The sequence below is a fragment of the Ipomoea nil genome, unplaced genomic scaffold (genome assembly GCF_001879475.1).
Source record: "Ipomoea nil cultivar Tokyo-kokei standard unplaced genomic scaffold, Asagao_1.1 scaffold0317, whole genome shotgun sequence".
NCBI lineage: Eukaryota > Viridiplantae > Streptophyta > Magnoliopsida > Solanales > Convolvulaceae > Ipomoea > Ipomoea nil.
Window position 1 is genome coordinate 1078013 of NW_017616745.1, and position 26988 is coordinate 1105000.

The 26988-nt window shown below is 37.0% G+C and overlaps 3 protein-coding genes across 5 annotated transcripts in view; 1 reads left to right on the top strand and 2 right to left on the bottom strand.

Moving 5' to 3' along the window:
• LOC109165530 overlaps positions 1–26988 on the bottom strand; it is a 52581-nt gene that overhangs the window by 9767 nt on the left and 15826 nt on the right. The gene's annotated exons all lie outside the window — the stretch shown is intronic.
• Positions 369–4068, top strand: LOC109168084 (protein SIEVE ELEMENT OCCLUSION B-like). 2 transcript variants are annotated; one of them, XM_019317142.1, is made up of 9 exons: positions 369–602; positions 844–933; positions 1025–1401; positions 1643–1725; positions 2001–2140; positions 2251–2796; positions 2941–3063; positions 3295–3453; positions 3537–3648. In XM_019317142.1, the coding sequence occupies exons 1-9, from the start codon at positions 426–428 to the stop codon at positions 3552–3554; spliced, it is 1713 nt and encodes a 570-aa protein (XP_019172687.1). In that variant the 5' UTR covers positions 369–425; the 3' UTR covers positions 3555–3648. The 2 variants fall into 2 exon arrangements, with proteins under 2 accessions (XP_019172687.1, XP_019172684.1); XM_019317139.1 differs by having other exon boundaries at positions 3295–4068.
• On the bottom strand, positions 22480–25522 carry LOC109168132. 2 transcript variants are annotated; one of them, XM_019317187.1, is made up of 4 exons: positions 25464–25522; positions 24390–24944; positions 23816–23962; positions 22480–23680 (listed from the first exon to the last, which is right to left on the bottom strand). In XM_019317187.1, the coding sequence occupies exons 1-4, from the start codon at positions 25483–25485 to the stop codon at positions 22482–22484; spliced, it is 1923 nt and encodes a 640-aa protein (XP_019172732.1). In that variant the 5' UTR covers positions 25486–25522; the 3' UTR covers positions 22480–22481. The 2 variants fall into 2 exon arrangements, with proteins under 2 accessions (XP_019172732.1, XP_019172725.1); XM_019317180.1 differs by having other exon boundaries at positions 23816–23958; positions 24383–24944.

A 26988-nucleotide genomic window follows, 5' to 3' on the forward strand; every position in this document is an offset into this window, starting at 1 on the left:
GTAAGCAAGAAGACAAGCTTCTCATATAATCACTACTGGAAATTGTGAAATTTCTGACCACCTGAAAGTGATCTTAAACCAAGTCAAAAGTCTTGTTCCGACCACTTTTGGTATCCGGAAAAACCTTTGTTGCTATTTCCGACCACTTTTTGGTATCAACTTAATTTAAGATCACTTTCAGATGGTCGGAAATTGTATAATTTCCACTAGTGAATAATCCAATAATGAAATAAAAGATTATATTCCTCTTTGGTTCTTTTCCTTACAGTGAAGCAAATTCAATTAATTCTTTCACAAGATTTGTAATCTCTATATATTATATATAAGACCTACAAACGTTGTCATGTCTAGAACCAATCCAAGTAAACCTTGATTATTCTTTTTTCAAAGAGCCAATTCCCCTCTTCTTATGTTACCTACAAGACATGACAACCCAACCTCTCTCTCCGTCAAGAACAACAATTTCACAACTACAAATGACTCATGTTGAAGAGAAGATCATCATAGAACAAGTTAAGGATACGCATAATCCGAATGGTGGCATAGATGTTGATGCAAATTGTCTTCTTAAGTTTGTGGAGGACATTTTCAATTTCAATGCGGTTTGTCAATATTACTTACATTAAACAATTTTTAAAATTATTTTATTTACAATTATATAGATTTAGTTACCATTGTATATATATGCACCTATAGTGAATGATTTTTATCATACAATTATATATATCTAAATAATCATAGACCAATGAGAGATTTCTTAAATGTTCTTACTATTCCTGCTTAGAAATACTTCCATTTTTGTTTTCATCACACTAGCTTTGTGTTAATGGAGTATGAGTTTAGGTTAATCGAGAAGCAATGCAAGACAAGTTACAGTTGCAAGAGCACATCCAGAAGGAGATTTCATTTATTGTTTTGCAACTCTCTTTCGTGGTATGGTATATATAAATCCTCCATTCATCACACAATTTTATATGAGTTCAAATGATGACTTCTTTTTGTTAAATTTCATTATCATTTTTAGATAGACTTCACTTGTGTAAGCTATGATGATAGTCACTCAATTGCCATTTATCTACTAAGTTTGTTGTCAAAGTATATGTGGCATGCTAAGGGAGTAATGTTACTCGCATGTTTTGCGATCATCCGAGGAAAATTTAAAGTTGCCTCACAATCATGCCATCAGAAAGGATTATCCTATAACATGACTGCTCTACGAAAGAGTGTAAACTCAATGCTATCTATTGAGAATGAAATTATTTTGAATGACTCAATAAAGTCCATGTTTGATCTCACCAAGCTCATGGTTGAGCTTCGACATTCATCATCAATGTTTTTGGCGAACTACTGGATCGCAAGAAGTATTGTTGCTTACGCTCACCTCCTTATTTTGGGCCTCAAGTAAGACCACTTGATTTAACTTTGTATAAATTAAATTAAATATATTCTGCCTTAATCTATTTTTTCAACAATCATTATAAATAATTAGTTGTAATATCTCATATAAATAATATTTACAAATCATTAATACAATTTAACGTGTAAATTGGGTTTAATTAACTTTTTGTAAATAAGTATAGTGAAGATTGATTTATTGATGTTTGCTTTTAATTAATTAATTAGCCTTGCTCTTATTCTTCAGGCCACAAAATCAGATCATGAGCGAAGTGTCCAATGTATCCACCAAAATCAAAGAGATTCTGGATTCCAGCCTCCCACTACTAGGTTGGCTTAATATTTCATTTTAATATTTAGTTACGAAATGAAATGTTTATGATTATAATAATTCATGTATAATTATGAATATCATATAATTTCTAGTGCATATGAAGTTATTATAAATTGACTGTAAAAGTTAAACTTTGTTATGCAAACAAATAATCCTTAATTTTTCTAATTAAAATGATTAATTAAATCCAAAATTACAGTACTTTGATTAAATAGATTTTACCAAAAATCTTAATTTAGCAATGAGATTAATTATAGTTTTGGGTATGCAGAGGCAAAAAGGACTGAACAAAATTATCAAGCATTGTTACATGCGTTTGATAATTCTTCAAATATCTTGGACATTCTTAAATTGATATTCAATGTCAAAAATAGTAATGAAAAGCCAATTTTGAACAAAAGTATTATCACGGTATGTGTAAGCATTTGTTCTTACTTTTTTTTTTTTTGTCATATATGTGTATGTGTGGTGAAATACTATATTTATCGAATTTGATGACGTCCAAATATCTTTTATATTAGAGATGGTCATATTCAACGGGATTAGATGAGTTTGAAGGGGAGGGAGTGCTACTACTAATATCATCCGGCAAACAGTTCCCCTATTATGCATATAATGAGCCCAGAGGAGTAAAGATAATTTGGGTTCCAATTATAAATGATCTGAATGAGCAAGTACAAAGGCATCATGTTTTGTGCCACTATTTTTGTGTATTGAATACACAAAAATGGATTGCACCAGAATTTATAAGATTTCTTAAAGACAAGTGCTCTTCAACTTTTCAAGTTGGGGGAGACCCTATTATCATTTCATTGGATAAACGGGGAAGATTGGTTCATTCTAATGCACTTCACATGAGATTCGTATGGGGAGATCAACTTTCTGAATTGAGAACAATGAGATCAGGTGGTACAATCCTTTCATTAGAAAATGAGTTGAGGGAAAGGACTTCTGGTGCTGACCGTGTGATTGGTGACATTGACAACCAAATTCATAATTTTGCGAGAGAGGTCCGCAAAATGATCAAAGATTGGATTGACGACATCGAGATCAAGATGAAAAGTTCGGTATGTCTATATTATAATTAAACTCTTACTTATTAAATGTATATGTCTATCTTTATTTATTTATAAAAAAAATCAATAAAAAATTTATAATTTTAGAATTTAACCATTTTATACAAATACAATAATATTTTATATATTCATCAGTTTCGTTCATTCAACTACACGCGTGAGAGGGAACAAGAGCTTTGGCTTAAAGAATCTTGGAATCTTAAGCTTGTAGTAGGAACGACTCGCAAATGGGATTTCCAAAAGAGGCTAAACTCGTGGGTAAGTAATAAGTCCTCATTTTCAATTCTAATTAATTAGTGGCAATTAACTACAAGCTAAGCTAAGCTAAACTATACACTTCAATTCAATTATCTTAGCCTGTACGTCCTCTCATGCTTAAAACAAAATTACTACCTACTCAGTATTCAATATTTATTTTTTCTTAATTTTAAATAAGCGATTCAATTAAGCATTAATAAAACATTATATATGTATTTTTCTTTTGAACAGATTGATGATGATGATGAAAAGTACATTTTCTTGTGCGGAGGCAATAACATTAAACGAGTTCTAGAATTTGTACTTAAGGTACAAGAAATTCGTTCCAAATTCCAAATAAATATGAACATTGCATACGTTGGAAGAAGAGGAAGAAAAATGGTTAAAGAGGTGAGTAGAGCATGTGATTATGAATTTGAACCTTATGATATTAAGTGGTTTTGGACACGACTTCATAGTGTGACCTCATCTAGGATCCAATATTTGAGTAAGGCTGGAATTGATGAAAGAAGTGACGAAATTTTGCAAAGACTTAGAAAATTATTATCTTATGGAGATGAATGTACAACAATTGGATCATGGGCCTTGTTGGGCAAAGGGAAAAGAATAATTGGATGTGATATGGGAGACAAAATGTTACAAGTCTTGAATGAGTATGAGAAATGGGAGAACAATGCACATGCCGATGATTTTGAACAAGCATTCAAGGATTGCTATGAGATGCTTAATACTTCTTCTTCTTCTTCTTCTTCTTCTTCTTCTTCTTCTTCCAATCAACACTCTTGTTGTGCTCTCAATCACTCATCTAATGTGGATAAAATTCTAGAGGCTGTGCCCTGCCCTCAATGTGACCACAACATGCATAAATTTGTCACTTTCTCCTGCTGTCATGGGCTGACCAATTATTTTTATTATCTACAAGATGAAGACTACAAGAAATAATACTAGAGTTTATGTTCCACTTGCACTGGCTGTTAGAGTTGTTGTGGTGCATGGTCTTCATCATGCATGTATTATGTTTGTACTTGTACTTTCTTAGTTGAATATACATACAAATTAAACCTTTAATAATTTGTTTACGTTCTCAATACCCCCCCCCCCCCCCCTCCTCCCCCTTATCAATTTGTCCCTCTTTTCTTGTTTTCCTTTATGATGCAAGAATTAAATGAAAGAAACTTCGAAGTAGAGAGGTGCTATATGAATATATGATAGAGGCATATTATACACTAGTAGGATAGAATTTCTATTTTTTATTTTTAATATTAATTTAATTAATTGTAATCTCCCAATTCAATTATGTTTTAAAAAAGGTTTTCCGTTTTTCTTGTTTAAAATTTTCCATTTTTCGTTTGCTGTGAAAGTCAGCAAATGGTTGGTACCTTTAGTTCATGCAGTTTGTCTTGTTTTACTTTATTTATAGAATACAATATGATTCAACAACTTTAATTTCCATGCACGTTTCCTCTTTTAAACTTTTATTATATTTGATTTTCATAAATGTAATAGTATTGTCTTTTGAAGCGAATTAAAATGTTAATACACTTTTAATATATAAAAAATGTATATTGTATTCATAGAATGAAAATACATTATTTGAAAACTGAAAGTATATTATTTTGTATACTATTCAAAGTATAGGGTGAATGGCCCCATCTGTGTGAACTATTGAAGAATTTTAGGTCAAACCTTGTAAAAATTTTCATTTTACAAACTAAACATGATGTTAATCTATAAAGTGGTTCCTCCGATCGTGTTGATACCAGACGGAGAATTGAAGATATCACTCATTCCATCTTCTTTTCCCTTTCACAATCTATGTATGAAGTTCAACTAGCTAGCTAGCTTAACTAGTTTTGTACGCACATTGCACGATTGGGATAATGCTCAATATTGTTTTTTTTTTTTTAAATAAGTACTTTAAAGTATATCAAGGCAATATTATATTGGAATTGTTCATGCATAGATAATTGAATGTTAAATTTGCGTATTTAAATAGGCAATTCTAAGTTTACAAATGTAAGATAATATAGTCAAGATTGATTATAATATTATCAATAAAATAATTGTATAGGTATGGTTGAAACCAAATACGGGACATAAGGGAGAGCAAATAAAAATTAGGGCTTAAAATATTAAATATATACTGATATTGAAGAGCTAACGGCTGATTGCCAAACAAGGACATTGCGAGATAATTTCCTACTTCAATTTGTTGTGTGATTTGAATATTCTTTTTGTCACCCCAAGTAGTTAATATGATTGGCTTAATTATATTTTTTTATTTTTTAAAAAACAATTATTATTATTATTATTATTATTATTATTATTATTATTATTATTATTATTATTATTATTATTATTATTATTATTATTATTATTATTATTATTATTATTATTATTATTATTATTATTATTATACCCTTAAATCATTTTACATGTTAATCTAAACAGCTAATTTTTTCAAATATCTTTTTACCAACCGTTGATATAATTCGCTGGTCAAATTTGCTAATATAATCCGCTAACTGCTGATTGTCAAACAAGGACATTGCGAGGTAGTTCTTACTTCAATTTGTTGTGTGATTTGAATACTCTCTTTGTCAACAAATTCCTCAAGTAGTTAATATGATTGGTTTTATTAATTATATTTTTTAATTTTTTCATGGTATTAATAAAATACTTGGTAAATAAATATATAGCATTATATTGTATTATAACTTTGATATTTAATTAAAAAATAGTGCACAAAAAAGATAATAGACAATGTAGTGAATATAATCAATTGATGAATTTGAATGTAAAGAATTTTTTACATTGGAGAAATATAAAGACAATATAACTAATAAAATTATTTCTCTTAATTAATTTGTTGATAATGAATAATTTTTTTTTAATAAAGACATTGTAGAGACAATGTATCAAATATAATCAATTGATGAATTTGAATGTAAAGAATTTTTATATTGGAGAAAAATAAATACTATATAACTAATGAAATTATTTCTCTTATTTAATTTATTGATAATGAATAATTTTTTTTTTTTTTGAATAAAGATATTGTAGACACATAATTCTAAATTAAAGAAATGCATATGTATTATTTTTTGTTGTAGCTACTAAATTATTATTTAATTTAATGAGAGTAAAATAGAGTACTAATTATGTCAATTTTGATTGGGATGAGGTTCGAACATAAGACCTTTCTTATTGAAATCAATGAGTAAGTTAACGGTGAACTAACAGAAATTAACGGAAAAGATAATATTTAACGGAAAAGTTAACGGATAATCATATTCATTAAGGATAAATTAGAAAATCTTAAAGAAAAATTAAAATCTGATCAATCTGAGCCATTCATTTGATTAAAAAATTTGACCGCCATTTTTTCTACCCATTATAGGCCTAACTATCTTGGACTCTTATTAGTATAGTAGATATATACTACTCAGTACTCATCAGTACTCACCATATTGTAAAGTTTGCCCAAAACTTATACTAGTTTTGTCGAAGATAGGATAATCGTATTTGACTATGGCCTCCAAAGGAGATGTTTCCTTGTCTAGTGTCCGATGACAAGTCAAAGCAGGGTATTTATCAGCCAACTCCTTTGCCACCACTGAAATTAAAATTAAATATTCATTTTTAATATAGTAAAAATTCATTTTTACTATACTGAAAATTCATTTTTAGAACTAAAAAGTCTCAGACGGTAAAAGACTGGGAACAGAGTGACGATGAGCAAATAATTGAAGCAATTAGTAGAATTCGTACATTGAAGCTATGCTTTGGTTCATCATATCATTTCTCTACGGTATATAATTCTGGATTACATGAAAATTCTGGTGGTCAGGTGCATTTGAAGCTTCCCGTGGGGTTGTGCGGATGAACGCACATTAAACATTAATCTAACGCACTTAAAGTACACAACACACGCGCATTAAGCACACAAACAAAACAATTTCAGAACACAACCTCACGCATGTTAAGCACAAGCCTCACGCATGTTAACTACAAGTCTCACGCATGTTAAGCACAAGCCTCACGCATGTTAATCACAAAAACACACGCACCTTAAGATTTAAAAACAACTCACATTAAGTACACACTCACGCACATTAAGTACAAAACTCACGCATCTTAAGCACACGACTCGCGCACATTAAGCACAAGACTCACGCACATTAAGCATAAAACTCATACACTTTAAAGTTTCAACAACATCTCACATTAAGTACGCACATTTAAGCACAAAACTCACCCACATTACGCACAAGACTCACGCACATTAAACATTACACACTCACGCACATTAAGCACAAATCTCACGCACATTAAGCACAAGACTCACGCACATAACCACAAGACTCACGCACATTAAGTACAAAACTCGCGCACATTAATCACCCGTACAACCGCACGGGAAACACTTAAATGCACCTAAACATGAACCCCTCTCTCTCTCTCTCTCTCTCTCTCTCTCTCTATATATATATATATATATATATATATATATATATATATATATATATATATATATATATATATATATATATATATATGCTTAAATGCGGTTGCACCTTCTCGTGCGGCTGTGCTACCGCTTGAAAAATGCACCAATAGTGTTAATAATATACATTAAAAAATATACAGTAATAAAATGTAAAAATACACAACACACCCAAAAAAATGCACCATATAACTCATCACCGTACCCTTAATGGTACATTTCCAAAAATTATGTGGTGCTTTTATTCATACCTAACGGTAAATCTGTTGGTCCCGATAGATTGTGTGGTGAGTCTAGAGGGGGGGGGGGGGGGGGTGAATAGACTCTCGTTTTTCTTTAGTTTTTAAAAAAAAAAAAAAAAAAAAAAACTCTGACAACACTTTTGAGTAAGATAAGCACAGCGGAAAGATTATAAAGTGAGGGTTGCACGAGTTTGATAGAAAGTTAAGAGGAGTGATGAAAAAGATGATATGCAAGCAGTAAAATAAAGTAGTAAGTAGAGAGAAGAGTGAGACGAGATTTTATAGTGGTTCGGCCAAATGTTGCCTACTTCCACTCTTCTTCCACAACTGCTGGAAGGATTGCACTATCACTCTTTAGTACAATTACACAAAGACTTCCTTGATCACTAAGCCGGACAGCCTTTGAAGGTTTTTCAACTCCGAGAGTTTACTCCGCCTCTATCAACTTCTTCTTCTAAGTTGAGGTTGGTAAGAAAGCATTTCTTGATTCCTCCAACTGTGAAGTCTTGATGGTGTGGGATGATTGCTTCAAGAGTGCAAGACTTCTTTCAAGATGTAGGGCAGTGATGGATGATCTACTTCAAATGCCTTAACACCTTAATTAACTGGTTCGCAAAAAGTTTTGAGATTGTTAACTTTTCAAGGACTTTTTGCAAGAGAGTGAGTAGAGTGATAATGAACCAGCACCTTCTTAGTTGATGAAGGTTGGTTTATATAGGTGATGAAAATTCATCCGTTGGAGGGAGATGAATTTTTTGAACCTTTTATCCGATGGACAAGGACCATGGAGCATCATGCATTTAATGCTCCATTAATGGGTTTGTACTAAGTAGTCGTTGAAGGTATGGAGGACTTGATGGCTTTTGTCTTTTAGCTCCAGAGATAGTACAGCTTCATTAAATGCTCTTTGGAGAGCGTGTCCCATGAGTTGAGGTCCTTATTGTCCTAGGATGTTGTCAAATCAGACAGATAGAACATTCTTCTTGCTGATGAGAAGAAGAATACTTGTTGGAATAGTCTTGAAGAGAACTGTCTTCTTAATGACAACTCCTTCTTTCGTTGCTGTGGAGTCTTCTTTCGTCTTGATCAGCTTATCTTCTATTCATAACTCTTTTCGTGTGTTTGTTCTAGCTTAACACGAATTACATATGAGTTATGGCAACTTTCGTCTAGAACGAAAGTAGCAATTCAGGAGAAACGTAAGAGTTAGGGGTCTACTTTCTACATTACATTGGTATCATCAAAATCCTAATACAAGGTTCCTAACAATTTCCCCCTTTTTGATGATGCCAAAACCTATACTCTTCTTATAAGGCTGAGAAAGTGCTCCTTAAGGATATTTCTATTAATAACACAGCCATTATCGAGAGTTTACAAGTATTTTCTACGAAGAAGCAGCAGAAATAAAGACAAGGACTTTTTAACTCAGACAAGTGACACGAGATGTGTGACAATGAGAGTTTCATAGATATTCAGATAAAATCATTACAAAAACTCTGTCAAAAGAAATCAAAACAAAGGATAACTTACATTTCTAAAAGATTCAACCTTTGCTGAGCTTCCTTCTTTCTTTCTTGATTGTCCTTCTCTTTCTGTCTTCTTTGAGTTCTCTCGTAGTCTATCTTCTTGTTGATTCTTTCTCTGAAAGACCTGATTGGATTGTTTCTGACGAGCTCTTCATATCCTCCTTTGATGTTTAGACTCGTGTAATTGTTGTAGGCTTCTCGAATGTTGTTGCCTTCCACTATTCCAGACTTCCACCAGGAGATCAGTTCAAACGAATTCATTCCTTCTTGATAGCTCTTGCCTGACTCTTTATGCACTTTGAAAGCTGCATTGTGCATGACATTTTGAGGAGAGTCTTTGGTTACATTTGATAGATCTTCGATGAGATTCTTAATCCTTTCTCTTTCTCTAGCTTCATCATCTCTTCTCCTGATCTCTTCATCGTGTTTTTCCCACAACTCCTTGTTTTGTCTTTTAATCCTTTCGTTCTGAGTGCTTATGTAGTTTTGCCTTGTGTGGTTGTCTTTCTTCTTCAACCATATGGGATTGTTGCAACCTTCAAATCTCTTACCGCTTCCTTCTTCGTATGGGACATAGTCCACGAAGTTTCCAATGCCATCCATGGTGACTGAGGTATTTTTCATGAGCCTTTGTCTTAGTTTTACTTGATCTCTTCTTGACAGTCCTGTGAAGAAATATTTGGCTTCAGAGCCGAAAGATTGTCGAGCCTCGCTGTCTTGAGTGCGACCATGGCGTCTTTGATCATGGGACTGTCCACGAGACTTAGGAGGTGGATGAGAGGGATTTTTGTGACCCGAGACTTTGTGAGGAGAGACTCGCTTTTCGGAAGATCTTTCTTTCGTGTTATCCCTTCTTGGTTGGTTGTCATCATCCTTATCTCTGTCATCATTCCTATTTTCCCCCTTTTTGGCATCATCAGCGCAGGTAGTAGGAGGTACAGAGGGGATTTGGCTGATTGCAAGCAGGATGTCTTGAGCATATCCCAGAATTTGAAGAGCATATTCACCAAGTTGATAGGAATTGTCTTGATAAGTGTCAATCTTGGTACAAGCTAGGTCAACACGTTCCTTGAGGCCGTAATGAGAATGCTTAATCTCGTGTTGCTGCCTAGCGACTTTGTTTGAACTCTCTTCAAGATCAGAAACTCTTTTCACCAATTGCTTAAGAGTTTTCTCGTGAGGAAGATTCGGTTGCTGTGGTTGAGATTGTACATCAAGGAGTAGATTGACTTTTTGACACAGGTCATTCAATACTCTCGTGTCCTTCTCCCTTAGGGCGAGATATTGCTTGTGAATCAGTTCAGCTGAATGAACAGTTTCTCGCATGAGGTGCATAATGGTCCGTGGGGACTCAGCGATAGAATCGTCCTCAATGTGTGTTGGAGAAGAGTTCCTGTGTTCATCATGATGTGGTGCTTCCGGATTTTCACCATGCAGCGAGTGGCCATGTTCAGGTGAGGCTTCCTTTCTGTCCTCATGAGCTGGAAGATTATGTTGTTGTTGTACAGATTCGTTCAGATGCGGAATGATAGCACGAGACGAGTGAACTGGATTTTTACTGGATGCTTCATCCGAGTCGTCGTCTTCAGATGGTATTTTCAAGAGAGGTGGTCTTTGTGGACAGTTAGCATAGTCCGTTTCGACCAAGATAGTGTGGCTATCTTCTGGTTCTTCTTCTTCAGCACCTTCTCCTCCTTGTTGATTATTGTTATCATTATCATCATCATCAGTACCACTGTTGTCGTCTTCTGTTTCATCATCATTGTTCTCGTCTTCATTTTCTTCTTCATCCTCTTCTTCGATTTCGTGGCCATGAACATCTTTCGTTCCACTAGCACTGCCTTTGGGATCTCTAGGATGATCTTCTGCCATTTTGGCTTTAATTTTGGATAGCAGCATGATGTAGCGAAGTTGTTTCAATTCAGCTTCAGTCACTGGATCCATGGGAGGTTTATGAAGAGGAACTACCAAGGGAGCTTTGTCCTTCCCGAGAGATCGATGAGTTATTCTATAAGAGTACACTCGGTGGATCTCCTCAATTCGCACAGCCTTTGTGACGTCCTGAGTTTCAAGCCATTGAAGTGCGAATTCTTCTTCATCGATCATGGCTTCAAAAGTTTCGAGAAAGGTTCTGAGAGGTGCCGTGCGCCACTTGTGCCATTGTAGAACTCGATTGTAATCTCTTTCAATCGATTCTCTGAGAGATTTATCGAGGGTGTACCGGTCTGGAGAAGATTGACGAGCAGATGGTTTCGGGACAAATGATGTTTGAGCAGCTGTCATCTCGTCTACTACCTGCTCTGCAATAGTAGGTTCTTGTGGAAGAGATTGAGCATCATTTGGAGCATCAGAGGTTGCTTTCGGGATGTCTTCTGGAGAGCCCGGCTCTTGTGGAAGATTTTGGCATCTTTCCTTCATTTCTACTGTAGCAGGTTCTTGTGTCAACTCTCGTAGGAGTTGCTCTGCTAAGGTAGGTTCTTGTGGATGAGGAACAGGAGATGCATTCGGATTGATGGATTTGTGAGCAACGGGACTTCTTTCGGGCAGAGAAGTTTTCAGTTCCCCCTCAGAGGTAGCTACTTTCGGGATGTCTTCCCCCTGTGATGTTGCTCCTTTTGATAAGGGTTCCCGGTTTTGAGCAAGTCTCATTCGACTTCGTTTGCTTAGACGAGTGAGAGGTTGATCATCATCATCTTCAGAGGAGTTCTGCACGATCAAAGTTTCGAGAGGAGGATCACCTTTCGTCTTTGGTTGGGAGATGACCGTCTTTTGAGTCTGAACCCGAGAAGAGGGTTTTTCTTGTCTCTGCCGTTTTGGTTTTGGTTGAGCTTCTTCGTCTGCTTTGGGGGTTTTTAACTTTCGTTTGGAATTCCCTTTGGGTAGATTGGGTTCAAGAGGAATGCCCAATTCCAACGCCTTCTGTTTGTCATATCCAGATGGTTTTTGCTTCATGTGACAGACCTTTTGACCAGGTGGAGCACCAGCACGTAGAATCACTCCTTTTGTGGCAAGAAGATGGCTTATAATGAAACCGAAGCCCATCTTCTTTGTAATGTCACCAGGACTCCTGCGATGGTATGTGATGGTGTGGGCGATGTTGTTGAATACTATTTTGGACCAATCAACCTTATGCTCATGAAGGAAGGCGTGCAGCATTTTCAGCTTTTCCCTTGTGACATCATTTGTGCCAGAAGTCTTGTGGTCCACAATCTTGTTGAAGATGTCTACTGCAAACTCATGATCCAACTGGAACCATTTTTTCTTGAGGGGCCAGGAAATTTCATCTTTGGAAGGGGCCTCCTTGTGTCGTATGGATTCATAGAAATCCTCCGGATCTAGATGATAATATATCAGGTTGGATTTGTAAGACTCATCTCGTCTGGGAAACCCAAAAGTTGATCGAATATCCTCAGCAGTAAACACAATGTGGTGTTTATTAACTCTTGAAGTTATGCTTGAGAAATCAGAAGCCACATACGCATTCAAATAAAACTGAGTAACGTCAAGAGGGTACCATTCATCATAGTGGTGAGTTATCAAACCATATAAACCTGTTTCTAACAAAAGAGCGATTATTCGTTCTCCAAAGGCTTTATCCAAGACATACTTACGAAACCCTTCTTCGTCCCACATACTTCCTCCTACTATAAATGGAATTCTGGACTTGATAAACTCTATATCTTCCGTGGGAAAACTTGGTATTACTGGAGTGGATGAGGGTTCAGGGTTTTCTAGGTTCTTTTCGGAAGGATCCGCCATTGATGATCGAGAGCTTGACTATAGAGAGCTTTGAGAGGAAGGGATGTATTTTGAGAGTTGTAGAACAGGCGGAATGAAGGTTTGAGCAGGGTTTATAAAGCTCCGGGTTGGTGTCCTTAAATCAGCCCATTAAGAAGACTTATTCGAATTTCGAAAAAGAACTCAGCGGTTCCTCTTCCTCAAGAGGCAACTGATCATCATGGATATGTGATAAGAACGTGGGCAGATCTGAAACGATCATTCCCTCATTTAATGAGGAGAGAGAAAAGCACTCAAGTGCTGAGAGGTGCATTAAATGCACGTCTTTGTCCTGTCAGACTAGTGGGATAGTGGCGATTTTCTCGGCCGTATGATCCCAATAACACTTAATGAACTGTTTAGATTCAAAAAGGAATAGCGTCTTAGGTACGATTCAAAAACCCGAATGTTGTTCAGAATTTCATAAGACGCACATAATGTTGCCCGAGAGATTCATGATAAACAATCAACATTGTCGCTCGAAAGATTGGTAACTGATCAGTCTTCAAGATTCGTTTAGATGAATCATGAGATCATTTCATGATATCTCCTTTAGGAAATATTTTTCTCACTATTTTGTTCAAGGTGGTCAAATCCTTGAACGAAATTACTTCTTTGGGATTTTTGAGAAAGAAGAAAAAAAATACGAGTAAGTTTCGGTCAGAACAGACTTTTAAGGCTTTCAACAAGGTTACACAGATAAAACATGACATCTTATTAGCACATAGATAGGAAAGCTTTTATTCAACAATCGAGAAGAGAAGATACAGAAACATAGATGATGATTTTCAGAAAATCACTTTTTCTTCCTCTCAACCTTCTTGGATGAAGAGCATTCAGGCTTATCTTTCTTCATCCTTCCAAACATTTCCCTATACCATCTTTTATAGCGTGGAAAGTTGGAACCAGTAGAGGACTCAGCTTCATCATCTTTGCCATACTTCTCTTCCAGATTTTCTTGTGCCAGAAAGGCCATGTAGTCCTTGTCAATCCATTCTTTTGGGATTGTCTCACTTGGATCTTTTGAGATCTTTTCTTCATTCTCTGATTCAACGATGAATCCAGCCATATCATCGTATTGAAACGATGAGTCTGAATCAGAGACGAGATTGATAGGAACATTAGGACTATTGCCTGGGTATAAGTCACCTTGCTCCTCCCTAAGGCGCCTAGCGGCCTCTTGGAGCTTGCGAGAGTCATTTCTTGTGAACCTTTTCTTAGGTGCCATTGAGAGAGAGAGAAGATGGTGAGAGATGTGAGAAATTCTCTCCCTTTTTATAGCCAAGGATTGAAGGGCTTATCAGAAAGTTTATCAACATAGCAATCAATGCTCATTAATGTGGTCAAGAGAATGCTGATTTCAGTTGAGACTAAAATTTTGATTCTCTGTAAGGCTTGAGTTCCAACGTGCTTAGCATTCAATAAATTCATAATGAATTTTTGTACTCTTTTTGACCAGATATAACTTGTACTAAATGCACTCAATAGTAATCCTTCCTGTAATCCGAAATCATAAAAAACGTATGCAATGCATTTATTTGGATAACACAACCATCATGACATACAGGATAGAAAGAGAGAGAGACTTAAACATAAAAATCTCAACCTACTACGGTTCAAAGGAAACGATAGGGCACGTGAAGTTCTATTCGGGTCATCTCATCAGTCACATCAGCCAGATTTGTTGTTTTGGCGTATTCATCCAACTCTTCTAGAGAGAGAGTGGGTTCGGGTGGCTGATCTGTGAACTGAGAGTGGACCCTTGAGAAATCCTCATAGGATTGAACATTGGGTGGAGGAACTTCAGGAATGGGATACCCTCGAAAGGTTGATGTCGACGAAGAGTCTCTGTTGGATCTCTTCAGCACCATGATTCTCTCATGGGCAAGCCGTCTGGCTTGTTCCAGATGATACACCTTTTTGGCCCTAGATTCGTCGACAAGAGTGTCAAGAACCTCTTTTTCCTTTTTAGAGTAGGTGTTAGGTATAGAGTAGGTTACGTTGATCATCTCTCCTTCTTCTTTCAAGCTTATGATGGTGGCATTAGAGAGCTTGCTTGCTTCCTGTATGTGATGCTTCAGACGAGTAGCCCTTTTTTCTGCTTCGTCCATTTTTCCTTTCCCTTTGTTCATACCTGCAAGAACAAACACTAGAACTTTTGTTAGTGATGTATGCACAAACAATTAGTATACCTTATTTATAAGGATACTTGCGTGTAAGGATGGATCAAATCTTGCGAGAATCAAGGATACGAATCTTTACAGATTTGATTATCTGAATTTTAGGTCATTTCAATCATTCCGATCTCATGCCTTAATAGAGAGAATCTTGTCTCACTCAGAGGTTTAGTGAGTATATCTGCCAGTTGATCATCGGTATTGACATATTCGAGAGAAATATCTTTCTTCTCAACATGATCACGAATAAAATGATACTTGATATCAATGTGCTTGGTCCGAGAGTGTAGAACCGGATTGTGTGTGATTGCTATAGCACTTGTATTATCGCACTTAATGCTCACTTCTTGGGCATTTATCCCATAGTCTCTTAATTGATGTCTCATCCATAAGATTTGAGCACAACAACTTCCAGCTGCTATGTATTCGGCCTCAGCCGTACTAGTAGCAATGGAATGTTGTTTCTTGCTAAACCAAGACACAATTCTTCCTCCTAGGAACTGACATGTTCCTGAGGTACTTTTTCGATCAATTCGACAACCTGCGAAGTCTGCATCTGAGTATCCGATTAGATCAAATGATCCTTCTTTCGGATACCAGAGACCGACACTTTGTGTGCCCTTAAGATATCGTAATATCTTTTTAGTTGCACTTAGGTGACTTTCTTTCGGTTTAGCCTGAAAGCGAGCGCATACACCAACAGCAAACGAGATGTCAGGTCTGCTTGCTGTTAGGTATAGAAGAGAGCCAATAATACCACGAAAATTTTTCTGATCAACTTCCTTTCCTTCATTGTCAATGTCCATCCTAAGGGATGTACTCATAGGTATTTTGACGGAACTTTTTCCATCAATGCCATATTTTCGGATCAGATCTTTTGTGTATTTGGCTTGGTTTATAAATATCCCATCAGGACATTGTTTAACTTGTAAGCCCAGAAAATAATTCAGTTCTCCCATCATACTCATTTCAAATTTTCCTTTCATGAGATTAGAGAATTTTTCACATAGATCTGGATTCGTGCTTCCGAAGATAATGTCGTCGACATATATTTGTACCAGTAGGATATGATCATTATCCTTTATACGAAAGAGTGTTTTGTCAACCACTCCTTTCGTGAAGCCACGATTGATTAGGAAACATGACAGTGTATCATACCAAGCTCGTGGAGCTTGTTTCAAACCGTATAAGGCTTTCTTAAGGTGATACACCTTTTCGAGGTCATTGTTGATAGTAAAACCAGGAGGTTGTTCAACATATACTTCTTCTTCAAGAAGTCCATTCAGAAAGGCACTTTTGACATCCATTTGATAGACTTTGAAATTTTTGTAAGCTGCAAAAGCTAAAAATATTTGTATAGCTTCCAATCTGGCCACGGGGGCGAAGGTCTCATCAAAATCAATACCTTCCTCCTGACAATATCCTTTAGCCACAAGACGAGCTTTGTTCCTAACAATGAGTCCATCTTCACTCATTTTGTTTCTAAAAACCCATTTAGTTCCAATGACGTTTTGATGTGTTGGTCTAGGTACTAGTTCCCATACTTCATTTCGTTCAAACTGATGAAGTTCTTCTTGCATGGCTATTACCCAGTCGAGATCACATAAAGCTTCATCTACAGATTTTGGCTCTATTTGGGATAGGAAGCATGCCATCATACTTTCGTGTAATGACGCTCTTGTTCTCACACCTTCTTGAATATCTCCAATAACTTGATCTGGTGGATGATCTTTTAACCATCTAAGATCTGGCTCAAAGACATCTTGAAAATGCTGAGTATCCATCTCTGGGATATAAGGCAGGTCTATGTAGATCATTGGTTCAGATGGAGCGTTGTTAGAAGGATTGATCGGCTGATTTCCATTTGCTTGTTGAGATGACATCTCGGGTTCTGGTGCTTTCGGCTGATACTTCATGTAAGACGAAAGTAAGTCTTCTTCGTCTGAGATGTCTTCATCTACGGATTTCTGAGCATTTTGAGCTGGGATAGCAGGTATCTTGTATCCAGAAGGATTTTTCTCAGATTGTTCATCAAATTTGACGTGGATGGATTCTTCGATAACCATTGTTCGCTTGTTCAGAACTCTGAATGCTTTGCTTGTGGATGAATATCCCATGAATAATCCTTCGTCAGCTCTTTCGTCAAATGCTTTAAGATAGCTTTTGCCATTGTTGTGAATAAAACACCTGCAACAAAAAACATGAAAATATCCAATATTTGGAGTCTTACCTTTCCATAGCTCATATGGTGTTTTGTTGTGAGACTTGTTGATTAAGGATCTGTTCTGTGTATAGCATGCGGTGTTTATGGCTTCAGCCCAAAATCTCTTTGGTAGACCTGAGTGTGAAATCATTGTTCGTGCTGCTTCTTTTAGAGTTCTATTTCTCCTTTCGGCTACTCCGTTTTGCTGAGGAGTTCGTGCTGCCGAGAGTTGATGAAATATTCCATTTTGAGCACAGAAATCCTTTATCACTTTGTTGACAAATTCGGTTCCTTGATCCGATCTGATTCTTATTATTTTGACTTCCTTCTCTGTTTGAAGTTGCTTCAAAAGATTTGGCAGAGCCGTTTCTGTTTCATTCTTCTTTTTCAAGAAAAGAACCCATGTATATCTTGAAAAGTCATCTACTACCACAAGGGTGTACTTTCTTCCGCTTATACTTGCTGGATCTATTGGTCCAAAAAGATCCATGTGCAGAAGGCTTAGAGATCGGGAATTTGTGTCTACATCTTTTGACTTAAAGGACGACTTTAGCTGTTTTCCCTTTTGGCAGGCATCGCACATCCTATCTTTCGTGTATGATGTTTCGGGTAAGCCTCTTACAAGATTCCTTTTTGCAAGCTTGTTTATTGTCTTCATGTTCAAGTGACTTAGCTTGTTGTGCCATTCTTGGTTGAGATCTGCATTACTCTTTGCTACAAGACAAACATTAGTATTAGAAGAATTTAATGAAATTACATACATGTTCTTCTTTCGTTGGCCTGTAAGTGCTGTCCTGCCATCCTTCGTGTTTATGATTTTGCACTCTTCTTTAAAGAATTCTACTTTGTATCCTTTGTCGCAGAACTGACTTGTGCTTAGAAGATTGAATTTAAGTCCTTCTACATAAGAGACATCTTGTATGATTATTCCTTTCTTGATGATATCTCCTTTTCCTCGAGTTTGGCCACTTGTTTCTCCTCCAAAGATAACTTTGGGTCCATTTATTTCTATGAAATTGCTCAAAATTGTTTTGTCACCAGTCATATGTCTTGAGCATCCACTGTCGACATACCATATGACCTGTTTCTCCTACATCAAAGATTATGCATTTTTAGGTACCCACTTAGTTTCGGGTCCTTGGGGGTTAGCAGTCAATTTTGGAACCCACATTAACCTAGAGTGCACATGACTCATCCTTGGTCCTCTGTATCCGTTGGAGGTGCGATAATCGTAATAAATACTGGCAAAGACTTTGTCCTTATACTTCCTTTGTTGCTCTTTTGGTGGAAGATTTTCATAATACCAACGATAATCGGTTTGTTTACGTCGATGTGTTACCTCAAGAGCTTTCCTCGAGAGGAGTTCCGGGTAATCAAACCAATCTTCTTCTGAAGGCCCAGTCCTTCCATTGCCATACCCAGATCTTCTGAGGATCCTTTCGGGTTGTTCGTTCTTTGAGATTCCCTGAGCAGAACTCTTTGGACGATATTGCCTCTGGTTAACATTTGTCTTTTTATAGGATCGAGAATTCCAGTTAGGCTGACTCAATTTTTGGTGTGGACTTTTTCCACTGCCATTTGGTCCATTCCTTTTGACATATATTTGTCTAGGATTGCCTTTACTAGGTTTTCTCTTTCCTGTTTCCACAATTTGTTGTACAGCATTTCCTTTCGGTTGGCTTGTTGATTGTGGTGCTGTGACATTGTTATGTACCATCATAGGCTCGGGCAGCTGGGTTGGTCCTTGAACAAATATGGTTGCAAGATTCTCGTGTGAGTATGCATTCGTGGATTTGTTCGTTTCGACTTGTGAAGAGGAGCTGGAGTTAAAACCAATTCCGGTTTTCTCTCCGGGCAGTCTGGATTCGTTCAACATTCTGTCCATTAAGTTGGATGAATTGTTAAACTTGTCCAACACTTCAAGCAATTCTTGCTCTCTCTTTTCTTTTGCTGTGCACTGCTCCTTAAGAGCGAGAACATCTTTCTCGAGCTGCTCCTTAGCAATGATCAGCATATTGTTCTCAATGCGAACTTGCTCTAATTCATTATAGCTAGTCATGAGCCGAGAGTTCTCCTCTTTTAGCTTGGAGTAAGTGCTATTTATCAACTTGAACCTCCTCATCATTTCAGTGACAGATTCACTGGAGGTTTGACTCGCTAAAGAACTTGATTCGGCTGAATAACAAGAAGAAGAGTGAGAGTTTACCTCTTCTTCATCTGCCATGAGGCATAGTTCCTCTGATTCTTGGCTGTAGAGGCATAGTAGTCCTTTCTCCTCATCACTGCTTTCGTCTTCTGAGCTTGAGCTTGAGGTACTACTTTCGGGTATAGCTTTTTCAGTGTTTTCGGCAACCACATTGCTTTTCTTCTTCCCTCACTCCTGGAGTTTGATGATTCTGGTTTATCACTTCTCTTGTGCTTTTCTCCAGATTCCCTTGAGGGGCTTGTGATATCGTTGCCATCTTGATATTTGCTAACCATTGGATAAGGACAGTTCGCTTTGAAGTGCCCTGGCTTTCGGCAGTTGTAGCACAACAGCTGTGAATCAGTGGTTTCGGTCTTTGAAGTCTGAGGGAAGCTTTCATGCCTCTTTCGGTGGCCTGACCGTTGTGGATCTTGAAAGTTGTTCTTTCTCATGAATCTTTTCATTTTCCTGACAAATAGGGCATATTGTTCGTCAGTTAAAAAATCACAAGAGTTAGATTTCGACCTGTTAGGGGTTGACGCTGCCTGATTTGCTACGAGGGCAATATTTCTTGTTTCTGGTTCCTCAGCATCTTTCGGTTCATGTTCAAACTCATATGCTTTGAGATCACTGAAGATTTTGGCTATGGGTGTTGTTTTCATGTCACGATTATCTCTCATCGCGATGACCTTCATCTCCCATGACTTCGGCAATCCACGAAGGATTTTTAGATTCATTTCCTTTTCGGTGAGTTCTTTTCCAAGGTCTGACAAGTCTCCCATCAGCCTTGTGAATCTTAGCTCCATCTCCATGATCGTCTCGTTTGGCTGCATTTTAAAGTCTTCGAACTTCTTCATGGCCATTGTCAGTTTGTTGTCCTTTTCTTGTTCATCTCCTTCTCCCAAGTCCATTAGAACTTTCCATACTTCCATGGTATTTGTACATTTTCTGACTCTGGGGAAGAGTGAATCATCTAGAGAGTTGTAAAGAATGTTCCTTGCCACATTGTCCAGATTTGCTCTTGTTCTTTCGTCCGAGGTATACTGCTCTTTCGGCTTAGGTATCATTTGTGGAGCATCTGGTCCTTGAGCAGCAGCCTGTGCATTTGCCATCATCACTGTGATAGGTCCAGTAGTTATGACGTCCCACATTTCATCATGAATAGAGCACAGAAGAGCCTGCATTCTCAATTTCCAGTCATCAAACTTGGCAAGACTAAAAGCAAGCTGTTTAGAGCGATGTTGTGCATATTCCTTTTCCATTTAAAAAAAAATCGTGCAACGAAGAAGATCCAAAAAAAAAAAAAAAAAAAATTCAAGGGTAGATCTACCAGGCAGAAAATGCAAAAAGCCTTTACCGTTCAAGGTATTTGGCTCTGATACCACTTGTTGGTCCCGATAGATTGTGTGGTGAGTCTAGAGGGGGGGGGGGGGGGTGAATAGACTCTCGTTTTTCTTTAGTTTTTTTTTTTTAAAAAAAAAAAACTCTGACAACACTTTTGAGTAAGATAAGCACAGCGGAAAGATTATAAAGTGAGGGTTGCACGAGTTTGATAGAAAGTTAAGAGGAGTGATGAAAAAGATGATATGCAAGCAGTAAAATAAAGCAGAAAGTAGAGAGAAGAGTGAGACGAGATTTTATAGTGGTTCGGCCAAATGTTGCCTACTTCCACTCTTCTTCCACAACTGCTGGAAGGATTGCATTATCACTCTTTAGTACAATTACACAAAGACTTCCTTGATCACTAAGCCGGACAACCTTTGAAGGTTTTTCAACTCCGAGAGTTTACTCCGCCTCTATCAACTTCTTCTTCTAAGTTGAGGTTGGTAAGAAAGTATTTCTTGATTCCTCCAACTGTGAAGTCTTGATGGTGTGGGATGATTGCTTCAAGAGTGCAAGACTTCTTTCAAGATGTAGGGCAGTGATGGATGATCTACTTCAAATGCCTTAACACCTTAATTAACTGGTTCGCAAAAAGTTTTGAGATTGTTAACTTTTCAAGGACTTTTTGCAAGAGAGTGAGTAGAGTGATAATGAACCAGCACCTTCTTAGTTGATGAAGGTTGGTTTATATAGGTGATGAAAATTCATCCGTTGGAGGGAGATGAATTTTTCGAACCTTTTATCCGATGGACAAGGACCATGGAGCCTCATGCATTTAATGCTCCATTAATGGGTTTGTACTAAGTAGTCGTTGAAGGTATGGAGGACTTGATGGCTTTTGTCTTTTAGCTCCAGAGATAGTACAGCTTCATTAAATGCTCTTTGGAGAGCGTGTCCCATGAGTTGAGGTCCTTATTGTCCTAGGATGTTGTCAAATCAGACAGATAGAACATTCTTCTTGTTGATGAGAAGAAGAATACTTGTCGGAATAGTCTTGAAGAGAACTGTCTTCTTAATGACAACTCCTTCTTTCGTTGCTGTGGAGTCTTCTTTCGTCTTGATCAGCCTATCTTCTATTCATAACTCTTTTCGTGTGTTTGTTCTAGCTTAACACGAATTACATATGAGTTATGGCAACTTTCGTCTAGAACGAAAGTAGCAATTCAGGAGAAACGTAAGAGTTAGGGGTCTACTTTCTACATTACATTGGTATCATCAAAATCCTAATACAAGGTTCCTAACAAAATCCTTTATTTGTTGTTACAGTCTTCCTTAATTTCAATAACATACATGTGCAATTAAAAGACCAAAAAAAATCTTAAGACGACAACATTAATTAACACAAAATGCGGGCATAAAATCTTTAAACTTTGAAAGCCAAATTAAAACAAGAATGAATTCGGAAATAATAATATATGTCACGGCGTTTGGGTTTCTTCTTCTAAAATTTTCCTACCGCGTCCGAAGGTAGATGATAAGAAAGCCACCAGGAGTCGGAACTGGAAAAGCACAAATAAAGTGGCCGGCACGACTGCAACTACGATGAGTACGGTCAACACAGTACGAACAGTTTTATACCTCTTGCCAAATACCAGAAACGCCGACATGGAGAAGGATAGCATCAAAAATAGTATGGAGAATATGAGGGTGAAGAGGCCTATGATTAATCTTTTGGGAAGAGCTTTCAGGAAAGCTTCTTCGGCATAGCCAGAAGTGAGTATAATGGACAAGAAGAATAGCAGAGAAATAACCGATGTGAAGAGAGAGGCGCCATTTGCGAGATAAAAAGTTGCGAAAGTACCCAAGCCGGAGAAGATTGGGGAGCCCTCTTTGCCGTGGGCTTCAGTGATGTTGCCGCCGGGAACTATAATCGTGGAATTGTAGACGCCCCTGCCGCGGCGGAGGGGATATCCGATTGTACCATTAAACCCACCGGCTGAAAGTTCACCGTAAGTGCCCCCCGGAACTGTGACGGCGGCGGCGAACGCGACAGTGGCTATGAGCACCGCCACGACTGAGCATGCGGTTGCCGTCTCTTTCATCCATTTCTCCGCTTCCGTCTTCAAGCTCCGATGTTCATCCGTGAACACCATTTTGGGTGTTTTGTGGTCTTTATTCTTGAGCGATGAGAAATATGGTGGTGCGATCTTTTCCACTGCCTTAAACCATTGCAGCTCCCGCTGCATTTGCCGAGCTGCACCGCCGGAAAAACGATTTAGCTTGTGTGGAGGGGGCAATTTCCCGGCCGAATGAAGGATGTTGTTCTCGTTGTCGTCTCTTTCCTCCATTAAATCATGCATAAGCACCTTGCCGCAGCTACTACTTTTAGTTCCACAAACCAGGTTGAAAACGTTCTTGCACCGGTTCTCTACTGCAATTTGAAGTATATTCCGACCACTAATTTTGTCCTGGTAATAAGCCGTCCTAGGATATGCTTCCACAACCTTTTCAACCACCTTGTCAATGTCCAAATGCGCTGCTTCAATGATTGCTTTTGTTGCAACAGACGCAACTTCTTTGTCATTTAGGGTTCCCAGTTTCTGGCACAGGAATTCAAGAAGCTTGCCTGGTTGTTCCTGCTCCTTTATTTCCTTTACTTCCATCTTCAGACACATCCCTGAAAGAATTCGCAGGGCGGGCTGTGTGTCAGTTAAGTTACCAATACCTGACAAACTCAAACGTTACAAAAAAAATTAATAAATACGACCCATTGGGTCTGAATTGCTCCAAATAAATTAGTACTACTACTTACACTCCCGTATCGAAGTTTCACTTAATTTAGTTTTGTCGATGATAGGATAACCATATTTGATTATGGCTTCCAAAGGAGAAATGTCCTCGTCTAATGTCGGATGACGAGCCAAATCAGGGTACTTATCAACCAACTCCATTGCCTCGTCTAAAAATCGAAAAAAAAAACAAATTGTAACATGTCAATTTTATTCTTGTATATTCAAACACTACTATATAGATAGAATTTAAAATTATATATATATATATATATATATATATATATATATATATATATATATATATATATATCACGGTTGGAAATTATGGAATTTCTGACCAGCTGAAAGTGATCTTAAATCGAGTTAAAAGTAAAAAGTGGTCGGAAATAGCAATGAAGGTTTTAATTTCCGAATACTAAAAGTGGTCGGAACAAGGCTTTCGACTTGATTTAAGATCACTTTCAAGTGGGCGGAAATTTCATAATTTCCAATAGTGTATATTGCATCTCAATCTCGAGAGTTCCATAGCTCCTAGCTAGTTGAGCTGTGTCTAGAGGCCGGGCTATGAAATGTATGGATGTCTTAAAATCATACCATAGAATTTAGACTTGATTAAGTTAACAAGGATGGTGGCACCAGTTGGGCCTGCATATGGATTAACTTGAGGATCTTCATCGTCCTTAGTGACACCCCAGAAATAACGAAACACCTCCTGGCAACTGCGAGTATTGCAAGCTGCGTAATGGATGGGGAGAAGACCCCTGTTGCATCTTTGATAGAGGAGATTAGGGTTCTTCCCAACAAGGATTTCAGCCACCTCCTTGTTCCCAAACCGGGCGGCGAGGTGGAGCGCCGTCATCCCATCTCGGTTCTTCACCACGCCAAGCTCTTTGTTATCATCTCCCATGGCGGCCATCATTGCCACAAGCTTTTCCACAAAAACCTTATTATTACCTGTTTTAGCAGCGTCATGCAATACAGTGTTCTTCTGGAAGTTGATAGGAGCTAGCAGGATTGCACGGTTATTATTGTTATCCTCCAAGAATTTTTGAGCTTCCCCCCATTTCCCATGCACTGTAGCTCTGTGCAATGTCAAGTATTTGCTGAAATCTTCTTCACCCACATAGTTACCTGCTTCAAGATCATCAACTGCATGCATGCAGACCATATATATATATATATATAGCCATCAGAATATATACATACTGTACTGTTGAGGAAATAAGGCTAAAGATGAGATGATGTGAAAATAAAAGAATGTCGTGTCGTGAAATAATCACTGCTATAGAAACGAATTTGCAGGTTCGCAACAACTAACCAGGCCGCCCCCTACATTAACACAACAATCCTATCTCCGTGCCCTCAGACTAGAGATTGAAACTTACACAACATATATACTCAAGTAATAAAGGGACAAGAAAGAAATCAGACAATACATACTGAAACTTTCATTTCATATTAATATTATCACCATATATATATATATCCATATACCATATGCAGTGGGAACATATATATATATATATATATATATATATATATATATATATATATATATATATATATATATATATATATATATATATATATATATATATATACTTCTGTAATCTGCACATTGGTAAGTATATATATATATACAATGAAGCTAAGAGAATAGTATCATACCATTGTTGCCTTGAGAAGCCATTGGTGCAAATTCACTCCTTCTCAATTACCTTGTATTGGCGGGAAATTTATATCTATAGATTGAGAGACTGATGAGGATATATATATATATATATATATATATATATATATATATATATAGATGATAGAGGTGGTCACGGGCTGGTTCTGATTCAATGCATGTATTGGAGAATATAAGAAAAATGATGGCTTCCACATATACGACAGGGACAGACTCTAAAGTCTTGCTTATATTTATATATTAATACCAAAGGAATAGCCTGTCAATGCAGCCAATGCTTACTAATAGAAAACGTGCTGAAAGTTGCTACTTAAAAATGAGATAAGGTGAAAGGACTCAAATAATAATAACAATAATAGAAAAATTGTTATTTGAAGTGGACAAATTCATTGTTCAAACGACATCGTTGGATTTTATTAGTTAGAATAATGTACTTTATGTATTAGAATAATGTACATTATGTGTTGGAATAATGAAACTATTGTTTGAAGAGTTGACCATTCAATTCAAGATTCATTGCTACTTGTGTGGACTATTGAAGCCCACAGTTCCATCACTTTTGAATAATATAATGAAGCCCATGTTTCCATTTTATTGATTGCCAAAGTTGCTTAAAATAAATCTTTGTTTCACATCAAATAAGTGATGTGACAAAATATACAAGGAAGTTTTTATATAAGTTTCTCTACACTTCTTCTTTAATTTTTATTAAATATATTATTAGAAAATAAATTATTTTAATGAAGTAAATAACGAAAAATAAAAACTCATCATAATTATTATATTATTATAAGTGTAAATATATTAATTATTTTTTATTTTTAAAATATCCTAAACCATAGTCATTCATATTTACTTGAAATTAAAATTTTGATCTATATTTTAAATTTTGGTTTGAAGAATTCGTATAACGCACAACCTTATTTTTCGTGCCCAACTAATAGTGTAATATATATAGCCTATATATAGCCCTACAAGGACAATATCATCAATAGTCTATTTTTGTTTGTTTACTTTGTATTATCTAAAAATTAGGGGAGATTAGGTCGTCTTATCGGTGCAACTATGTGGAAGACGATCATGCAAGTTGCCAACTTCCCATGGTTATGATAAAAATTTAAATCTAAAGCCGGCATGAAGAGCTCAGTTGGTCATATGAATGAAGTTTGGGAACAATGACCCGGGATCAACTCTCACACACGACAGTGTGGGAGCAACCCCTCAAAGTAAGGATGACTCATTGTGCACAGTAAACAAATGTCTAGTCTCTGTGTTCAACTGAATTACCATGATTTACATCTTCCGAGATGATCGGTCGGACCGAGGCGTGGGGTTGGGGAAACCTTTTGGCCAGTGTTGCAAAAATCGCGTCTAAGCGCCGATTAATTGGCGCCTAAGCGCTAGGCGGTCGGCCTCCTAGGCGTTCTGTGCCTAGCGATTTTTTCAACATTGCTTTTTGGAACATAATTGGCGCCTAGCGAAATAATTTCCGTTATGAAGTTT